This window comes from Phyllopteryx taeniolatus, chromosome 9 (genome assembly GCF_024500385.1).
Source record: "Phyllopteryx taeniolatus isolate TA_2022b chromosome 9, UOR_Ptae_1.2, whole genome shotgun sequence".
NCBI classification, from domain to species: Eukaryota; Metazoa; Chordata; class Actinopteri; order Syngnathiformes; family Syngnathidae; genus Phyllopteryx; species Phyllopteryx taeniolatus.
The window spans coordinates 18,791,015-18,801,836 of record NC_084510.1 but is presented as its reverse complement, the minus strand read 5'-3'; the positions used below and the strand labels follow the sequence as shown (position 1 = coordinate 18,801,836).

Below are 10,822 nucleotides of genomic sequence, written 5' to 3'. Positions count from 1 at the left end.
ACTGTCGATGAATTTATCCAGACTAGATTGCACCTTCAAGGAAGAAGCTGTAAAATATATGTTTTTCTCCTTCTCGGGGGCTTTACAATTTTATTTAAAAAAGAGATGGAGAGACGGGGGAGTCAGAAGTATTTAGAGTATAGGTCATGCTGCTCATTAAGGAGCACTAGAAGGCAGATGTATGCCAAATAAATAAGCAGGGTGGACTGATTCACTCTATACGTGATGTATTGTCACACAAATGTCACAGCAGCAGCAAATTCCCACCAGATATATGCGACACTGTCAAGGTGACTGAATTTGAATAATTCAAATATTTGTTGTTGTTAAAAGCAGCGTCCAAGGAAGCGTGAACAAATTCAAGTTCAAGTGTACATGCAGTGAAGACTCTACGTAACATCCACTAACAACCCAGGCTAAAGCTAAAGCGCCATCCCGACATACTAGTAAAGTGAATGTTTCCATCCATCCATCTATTTTCTTATAACGCTTCTCCTCACTAGGGTCGCGGGCTGCTGGAGCCTATCCCAGCTATCTTCGGGAGGGAGACGGGGTACAGCCTGAACCGGTCGCCAGCCAATCGCACGGCACATAGAAACACACAACCATTCACATTCACACCTACGGGCAATTTAGAGTCTTCAATCAACCGACCACGCATATTTTTGGCATGTGGGAGGAAACCGGAGTACCCGGAGAAAACCCACCCAGGCATGGGGAGAACATGCAAATTCCACACAGGCAGGGCTGGGAATTGAACCCCAGTCCCCAGAACTGTGAGGCAGATGTGCTAACCAGTCGCTCACCGTGCCGGCGTCAATGTTTCCAAAATACATTATACGTTTGAAGATACTGCTGAAAACATGCTAAGAGTGAAAACTATCTACTACTGAATTGTGGAGATCCATCCATCCATCGTCTTCAGCTTATCCGAGGTCGGGTCGCGGGGGCAGCAGCCTCAGCAGGGAAGCCCACACTTCCCTCTCCCCAGTCACTTCATCCAGCTCTTCCGAGGGGATCCCGAGGCGTTCCCAGGCAAGCCGAGAGACGTAGTCTCTCCAGCGTATTCTGGGTCGTCCCCGGGGTCTCCTCTCGGTGGGACGTGCCCGGAATACCTCACCAGGGAGGCGTCCAGGAGGCATCCTAAACAGATGCCCGAGCCACCTCATCTGGCTCCTCTCAATGCGGATGAGCAGCGGGTCTACTCTGAGATCCACCCGGATGCCGACACCCTGTAGAGGAAACTCATTTTGGCCGCTTGTATCTAGGTACTTGTTCTTTCGGTCACAACCCACAGCTCATGACCATAGGTGAGGGTAGGACCGTAGATCGACCGGTGAATAGAGAGCTTCGCCTTTCGGCTTAGCTCCTTCTTTACTGCAGACACTCCACCGATCCGCCTGTCGATCTCCCGTTCCGCCTGTCGATCTCCCGTTTTATTCTTCCCTCACTCGTGAACAAGATGGCAAGATATTTGGACTCCTCCAATTGGGGAAGGATCTCATCCCCGACCTGGAGAGGGCACTTCACCCTTTTCTGACTGAGGACCACGGTCTCAAATTTAGATGTGCTGATTCTCATCCCAGCTGCTTCACACTGCTGCGAACCGCTGCAGTGAGAGTTGGAGATCAGGGCCTGATGAATCCAACAGAACCACGTTATCTGCAAAAAGCAGAGATGCAATACTGAGGCCACCAAACCGGACCCCGTCTACGCTTCGGCTGCGCCTAGAAATCCTGTCCATAAAAGTTATGAACAGTATGACAAAGTGCAGCCTTGGCGGAGTCCAACCCTCACTGGAAACGAGTCCGACTTACTGCCAGTAATGCAGACCAAACTCTGACACCGGTCGTACAGGGACCGAACAGCCCGTATCAGGTGGTTCGGTACCCCATACTACCGAAGCACCCCCCACAGGATTCCACGACGGACACAGTTTCAAGTTATATGCGTGACTTCATTTAGGTTAGCGCAACAAACTGCACCGAGACGACCTTTACATTTTAAATGTTTTATTATTACAGACCCATACGCTGGACGCATACACACACACAACCATGTGCTGTACATCATTTCCAATGTGTCACAGCAGTCTACGATGCTGATCGACTGGACTTTTATGATGCTAAATATAAAAATTGATGACTGAATGTGCTCTTTACTGGCACACTCACACAAGCTAATGCAGTGAGACCTAACCACAATGGGGGAAATGATCCAATTTCACTTAATTAGTCAGAAAATTCTTTTCTACAGTTAAAAATGAAATTGTGGCACATAGCCATGTCTCACATTACTTCTACTGCTGTTTGTATTAAATAAAAAATGAATATTCATATAAAAACGGACAGTTAGCAGTGGTGTAGAATTGTAATACATTACAGTCAAACCTCAGTTCACAAAGGCCCCAGTTCACAAACAAATCGCTACAAGTCAGTCACAAGCTATCAAACTTTTCGCGTGTCACGTATTTCAAATACAGGTACTGTATCTTTTGATTTTTTTTTCATCATGCTATTAGGAAGCTTAATCTTAGTATTGTTGAAAAAATAAAAACTAAACATGAAAGCGATGTTCATGTTTCTGATCGTGATACACATTTTCGCTTGGCGAAACACCATCCGTACTATTTTTAACAACAAGAGGCAATAAAGGGTTCATTTATTTCTATGTTTCTTTTTAACTAAACCCAATAACACTATGTAAAAACACATGTAACCTGGTTCTGGGATCTGAAATCGATTAATTCTATTTCTATTCATTTAAATGGGGAAAAAAATACATGCTCACAACAAATTAAGTTTGTGAACCGTGGATTGACTGTAACTACTCCTTTTCTGTGGCTAATTGTAAATAACATGTTATTGACAAATTAACTGTAAATAACATCGTTAAATTAATGCTTCCCTACAGTGCCAATCAAAAGTGAGCATTAGTACCTTTCAAAATAATTAAGTTTTAACAGAGCAATGTCATTAGATCTTGCAAGTGCACCTTTGTTTTTTCCAGTGAGACCTTCAGGTATGTGGCATATGTGACTGGACATGGTTTAAATAGGAGTATTAATAGTTTTAATGAGATTAGTTTAACAAAAGTAATCAAATGGGTTTGGATCCAGCGACATGGTAACATAACCAGCAGCAACAACAACTGAGACGCTCTCTAGCGTGCCACCATTTCGTGCCTAACATCCCTTATATCTCAACATAGTCACTCCTCGCCGTCGTCCCCCAAATCCTCCTTGTCCGCCTCCTCCACCTGCAAAATTTCACCAGATTTTCTATCGCCAGCCTCAGGGACCTCTTCTCCCTCGTCTTCCTCCTCCTTTCCCGCCTGCTTCTCTTGATACATGTCGAGCTCCTCAAAGGACGAGCCGCTGGCCAACGAGCCGTCTGAGCCTCGCTCGCTGCCTTCTCTGTGCTTGGCGTCTCCTTGCGCGTCCATCACGTCCCTGAGAGGGAGGGACGAGGCCAAGGAGGCGGCCGTGGATGCGGCCAGGGACGTCTCTCGGCTGTCCCAAGGAACGCCGCCGCTTCCTGAGCTGGCATCACTGTGAGAGTCGGCACCTGCGGCGACACGGGAGAAACGCACGAGTGACCAATTGAGTAAGGAATATAAGGTAACACACAATGGCAACTATGCATTAAAGGTGGGGTCGGCAGTGTCCCACTGTTAAACGGTGCTGTTTTTCTTTCTTTCTCATGTGCATTCTATATCTATTAAAGAGATTACAATTTATACATAAACTAATGATTATATTGGAGCTGGGCAAGTTGCCTTTCAATAAAATAAGCTAATTTCCATCTGTAGACTACAACATAAAATAAAATAAAATAAAATGCAGCTTTGGGTTCACAACAACTAACAGAAACTCATACAAATATACAAAAATGTAACACACTGATCAAATTTACAGAAATATAAAACCCCAATAAAATAAATTACAATGCGATAATTAAAATAAAGTGCCAAAAAAATCTCTTTTATAATGACAACGTAACGTGCCAATGAAAAATATCAAAGGTTACAGTGTGAGAACAATGCTAACACTTGTAAAGTAAAGTGTTTTTAAAGTCAGAGGGGTTTGAAAATTTGCTAAATATTAGAGGTATCAAAATTAATTGATTAATTGACAATCGGTTATCACATTAATTAACAACTATTTTGATAATCGATTAATAGTATAGAGCCATTGTGTAACTTAAAATTGACAAAATCCTTTGACAATAAAATCGATGAATCGCCTGGTGCTAGCTTCAACTATTGTTTTTGCTTCCTCCACCCTGGACTGGTCACCAATCACAAGCTACATAAGTGATATGCATTATTATAAATAATAATAATATATTATTATTAGAAATAATACTATAATTCAAACTAGGCAGCACGGTGCACACTGGTTAGCACATCTGCCTCACAGTTCTTAGGACCGAGGTTCAAATCCCAGCCTCGCCTGTGTGGAGTTTTCCTGTTCTCCCCGTGCCTGCGTGGGTTTTCTCCGTGTACTCCAGTTTCCTCCCACATCCCAAAAACATGCATGCTATGTCGATTGAAGACTCTAAATTGCCCCTAGGTGTGAATGTGAGTGCGAATGGTTGTTTGTTTATATGTGCCCTGCGATTGGCTGGCAACCAGTTCAGGGTGTACCTCGCCTCTTGCCCGAAGATAGATGGGATAGACTCCATCACGCCCGCGACCCTAGTGAGGATGAGCGGTACAGAAAATGGATGGATGGATAATAATTCAAACTCATTCACACCTACGGACAATTTGGAGTTTTCAATAAACTGATAATGCATGGTTTTTGGAATTTGGAATATTCAAACCCAAAACCTCTGTTAGGCAGCTAATGACTACAGCAACGTACTGCACATGCTTTCAAAAGTTAGTTTTTATTTTCATAAAAAAATATATTTTTGTATTTGAATTGCAGTTTATACTAATGATTTATCATGGTCAAATTTTTACATTAAAAGCTACAGTATTTTAACAGTGGTTTATCAACTTTCTATATCCCGTCTGCGTATTAAATGCTAAGTTTAGTAATCGTAGCCTAATTTGAATATAAAATGACTGTGAAGACTAAAAAGGAATAAACTTGTCGAGAAGTCACAGGCTGAGTGAAAAAGCTGTGCAGGAGGGAAGTATGGTGTGCTGCTTACTTTTCTTTGGCTGAGCAACAAAAGCCTAACTTCCCCTCATTAGTCTTTCTCGCTCAGTTTCGATGCCACGCAACATTTCACTGCGCTTCTCATCACTTTGGCTACTGCGGCTCGAACGCCGCCTGGAAGAGTCACATCAGCTGAGCGTGTCACTGATCAAGCGCAGGTGGCGTCTGAAAACATTACAGGCTGATCATGTGACTGTGCAAATGTCTGTCAGTGACACGAGCACACTTCCTTGTACAGTACTGCATGTGGTGTAGTCATAGTGAGGCAAGTCCAATGCTTAAGTGGCAATATGTTCCAGAGGATTATGATGGCCATCAACTGACCATGTCACTACTTCCAGCTGCTCCCCTCTGGGCACACAGCTACACACTCCCCTGTGCTGGTCTTCTCTCTCATCCTTCTTCACCCTGCATCCACTGACAACGACCCGATGCTCCTCTTCCTCTAGTCATTTTATTCTGGTATGTAAATATCAGAGGTGGAGGGCTTGAGTCAGACTTGAGCTGACAATTTTAGTACTGGATACTTGCTTGGCTAAAACATGTAATGTAAATGTAAGACTCGACTCGATTTTCAACTACAAGACATTTGAGGACTGATATCAGGGCTTTGTGATGGCCACTCTAAAACACTGACTTTGTTCTACTTAAGCCACTTTGAAACCCGTTCTTGCAGCATCCTTCAAATCATTGTCCATTTTGTGGCCAAGCTTTAACTTCCTGGCTGATGTCTTGAGCTACGGCAGCCATATTTCCACATAATGTTCTTTCTTCATGATGCCATCTATTTTGTGAAGTGCACAAACAACCCCATACTGCCACCCCCGTATTTCACAGGTGGGATGGAGTTCTCAAGCTTGCCAGTTTCTCTCTTTTGCTTCCAAACAGTAACGATGCTTATTATTCTAATGCTGATTACTAAAGAACAGGAAAAAGTAGAATGAAACTTTTTTCCTTCATGTCATTTCTTCTCTTTTTTTCTATTCTTTCATTTGGTAGATTCTGTGTTTATATAGTCATAAAACACAATATTCTGTGGGTTTTGAAAAATTGGAAAACGTCTGGCAATATGGGGTTACAGCTCTGAAAATGGCTGGCAGTGAATGAATTAACTTATATCTTTAACCAAATAATGGCTTGCTTGAAATGTGGTGGGAACTCCTCTTGACCTGCTTGATTTGTTTCCACCATAACCTGGGACTTGCTTGAAACTTGAAGGTTATGACTTGAGACTTACTTGCGACTTCCACATACAGTATGTGACTTACTCCTACCTCTGGTATATACACTGTACTGTATACATACGCTGAACAAAAATATTAATGAAACACTTTTTTATTGGCAGAACAGGAAACATGCTGTTGTATATCCCGATCCAGAGCATCCCAAACATTCTCAATGGGTGACATGTCTGGTGAGTATGGTGGCCATGAATATTATGCACATACTATTGTATACATCTCCACAATAAAAATTAAATAATACAATTTGACAGACATTGCCAAAGATAATTTACTAATTTAATTAATATTGTGGTTTACAATGTGTAGAATTTTTCTATATCATAACTGAGGTTTTGTAATATTTAGGTTATCTTATTTTTGTTTGCAACACAGTATTAGAAACATCACACAGTATAATGATTTTCTTAACCCTCTTTTAAGTAACTGAAAATTAGCATAAAAATGAATATAGTGCTTTTTTTCAACTGTATTATTAATATTTTTGCTTGGCTAGGGGAAATTACAGGATTTGACAAAGATGACTTAAATATAATGGCAATACTATTACAAGGTGTTCTTTAAAAAAAGAAAAGTAATATCACCCAGGAAAAAAAATGAACACGTAAAACATTAAACCAACATTAAACACATTAAATGTAGTTTTTTTTTTTATATACATACAAAAATTACAATTGAGTGAGAATTAAATGTTAATGGACTACGAAATTATGTAAAATTTTTGGGAACCCCTTGGATATTGAACTACAACCACAACAATACACATCTGGCATTTGGGCGCGGGGTAGTTTTACTCATTTACTGGCCTGAAGTTGTTTATTTTTACTTATATTATGTTGTGGTACTTTCTGCACAAATTCTACATAGAAAATATGTACAGTCAAAACTCATCAAATACTCATCGCTAATATCCTGTTGTTGTAATACTTACTCACTTCAGATGAATGTCACGAACACAGTATACAGTACAAAAAATAAGTCAAGCCGGGACTGTGTTCAATCACAACGTAATTATCACTTGGGGTGTTCTATATGGGAAGTCCAATTGCGTTATTTATCTAGGGGCTGAGAACTATTCTGTTGATTAGCCAGCGAGTCCCAACAGGAGGTGGTGAATTGGATGCTCTTCACTGAAGTGTGAATGGGGTTTATGATAAATGTAGATTATATTTCCACAGGGGAATGCCTCTAACAATGCAAGGGCATTTATTGGAAATAATGGCTCTATTTAAAGATAATTGGCTGGACTTCTCCTCCGAGGAGGTGCTTCGGCACGCTGGATGACCCTCAAGCGCTGTCATAAAAACGCCAACCCGATTGAAGCCAGCTGGACCCCTCACTTTTCCATGAGGTTTGCCTAATTCAGTTGCTAAATTGGGCCCATCGGGATTATTATAGCTTCGATTGAAGGTCCTGAAGAGAGGATTTTTAAAGAGATAATGTAAAAAGACCAGTCAAGAGTTCACAGAAGGTGCACAGATGAGACAAGAAGTTAAAGAGATGGATGTTGTTTACAAGTGAAAGGACAGAGCACTTTGGGATTGATATCGGACCTCATGCAGGGGTGCCTAATGTTAAGAGTGTAATTGTAACCTTGGAGGGGTTTTTTTTTGTTCAGTTAACCCGAACAATGCTTTCCGTGATTCACTTTGTGAATGCACATAACTGCAAAGCTTGTTCAGTTACTAATGATTCTGTTCCAGTCCTTATTCATCCAAAATATTAACAGAATATACAAATGAAACCCTCTAGCCTGCTTTACAAGGAGGCCTCATTTGTGTCCTCCAAAAATGAACAAGTTTCTCGTAGTACATAATTTTGCTGGGGTGCTGATGGTCAAGTACGATGAAGCACGAGGAGGCGCAGGTTATTTCCCAGGCGCACGAGTGGGATTTCCACAGCTGTGTTGTCAGACAAAAGCTTAGCTGCACTGATTGAGCTGGCACTTGATAAGAAAGCTTAATGGTGTACCAGTCAAAAGATACACTCTCTCTCTGACACAGGCTCCTAAAAATCTAATCCATGTAACACAATGTGTACAGGTAATACAGTTGCTTGTTGATCCAGCTCGTAACTTGGTGGTTTTATCAAGTGTAATTACTATATGTTGGGGGGGAGCAGAAAGTAACAAAAGCTGCAGTGCTGTATGTGTGCCTTTAAGGGGTGTGGCCGAGTGAGTGGCATCAGGAATTTGGCCAGTTCGTCTGTGTGGGAGCGTCTGGTCGTGACTTTTGGCCTACTGTAGCTCCTTGCGAGTGTTTTCATTTTGCATTTGTGTGTTTTACTGTTTATCTCTTGCAATAAACAGGTGAAAGTGCATTGGTCACTGTGGCTCTTTTTTTCTACTTCACTTGAGCGGTGACGTACATGAAGCTCACTTATAACAAACATTTTGGCTCACAATTCAAAGCACAAAAAAAAAAAAAAAAAAACGACCAAGTGACGGTTTGTAACTCGACAAACTCGTAAGCTGGGGCACTCTTAAGTCAAGGGACCACTTGGTGACTTTATGATCTTGTTTTCACAAGCTGACCAGTTTCAACTGATTGCTCATCCCCCAATATAAAAAGACAAAACAATACAAGAATGTCACTGAAAGGTCCATTTAGGTTGTGTCTACCAGCAAATATAAAGGCTCACTCGCTGCCCTCACGTGACCACGAAAACGTACGATAAGTGTCGGAAAAGGAACATAAAACACCGGAATATTCCGTTAAGAGCCCCGGTGAGAGGAAAATGAACTCCATACGGTTTAAATTAACTAACGACCTCCATTTTTGGTTTGTCAATACAATGCAATAAGGGACTAATATAATATTCAAACTAGTGGAAGACATTTTAAACCCACACTTGTGTTTTTTTACCTTAAAAAGAAAAGGAAGCTGGGGTCTAAATAAAAGGAGTGACGATCAGCTGCTGTTTATGCAAGCATTTAAGCCTTTTGATGCCTAATTCAAACATACAGTTATGCTTAAAGTTTACAGACACTGATCGAGGGCATAAATGTCATAAACTGGGTCAATGATGTTTTTGTTTTAATTTATTTGGATTTTCATTAATCCACACGTCAAAACAATCGATAGAGGCTCAAATGTATCCACACTTTCACCTAAATGTTTTATTTTAACAAGATGTGCTGAAGGTTCTGGAATGTCTTTTGACAATGCAATGTTCTACTAACATATTATAGTATTTTTAGGTTAATCAATGTTCTATACTTAAAACAATCTTTTGATGAAGGCAGAAAAGCTTAATAAACGTCTTTATAGGTTGTGGTCGCTATAGCACATCAAGAAATCAGTTTTCACCAAATCAGCAGGATAACAAGCAGATTTAATTCATTACATATGCTAAAGAGTGAGAGATGCTAGGGGTGAAGAAGAAAGAACAACAACAAGGAGGCTAGTTGGTTATCAGTTTAATCAAGATGCTCTATTTAGAACAAACGGGTGCACAAACACCCTATTAGAGCTAAAGACATGTTCTCCTATGCTTTCACTTATGGGTTGATGATTGAATCCTAAATGGAAAGTACATTAAATAAAATTATCTTGAGCCATCATGAAGATACAGTGGGTGCGGAAAGTATTCAGACCCCCTTAGATTTTGACTCTTTGTTATATTGCAGCCATTTGCTAAAATCCATTTGAGTTATATTTTTCCCTCATTAATGTACACGCAGCAACGCATATTGACAGAAAAAAACTGAATTGTTGAAATTTTTGCAGATTTATTAAAAAAGAAAAACTGCAACCAGTCGTCCTGTCCCTGCAGCTGAAAAACACTCCCACATCATGATGTTCCCACCACCATGCTTCACTGTTGGGACTGTATTGGACAGGTGATGAGCAGTGCCTGGTTTTCTCCACACATACCGCTTAGAATTAAGGCCAAAAGGTTCTATCTTGGTGTCATCAGATGAGAGAATCTTATTTTTCACCATCTTGGAGTCCTTCAGGTGTTTGTGGGCTTTCATGCGTCTTTCAGTGAGGAGAGGCTTCCGTCGGGCCACTCTGCCATAAAGTCCCGACTGGTGGAGGGCTGCAGTGATGGTTGACTTTCTAGAACTTTCTCCCATCTCCTGACTGCATCTCTGGAGCTCAGTCACGGTGATCTTTGTGTTCTTCTTCACCTCTCTCACCAAGGCTCTTCTCCCCCGATTGCTCAGCTTGGCCGGACGGCCAGCTCTGGGAAGGATTCTGGTCGTCCCAAACGTCTTCCATTTAAGGATTATGGAGGCCACTGTGCTCATAGGAACCTTAAGTGCAGCAGAAATTTTTTTTGTAACCTTGGCCAGATCTGTGCCTTGCTGCAATGCTGTCTCTGAGCTCTCCAGGCAGTTCCTTTGACCTCATGATTCTCATTTGCTCTGACATGCACTGTGAGGTGTAAGGTCTTATATAGACAGGTG

General features: G+C 41.3%; 1 protein-coding gene across 1 annotated transcript in view; it reads right to left on the bottom strand.

Annotated features, from left to right (window-relative positions):
- Nucleotides 1-1,995: 1,995 nt before the first annotated feature.
- tex264a (testis expressed 264, ER-phagy receptor a) overlaps nt 1,996-10,822 on the bottom strand; it is an 83,314-nt gene continuing 74,487 nt past the window's right edge. The window contains exon 4 of the mRNA XM_061784638.1: nt 1,996-3,566. Within this exon, the coding sequence (XP_061640622.1) occupies nt 3,211-3,566 (356 nt within the window). The 3' untranslated portion in view covers nt 1,996-3,210. The remainder of the gene's footprint in view (nt 3,567-10,822) is intronic.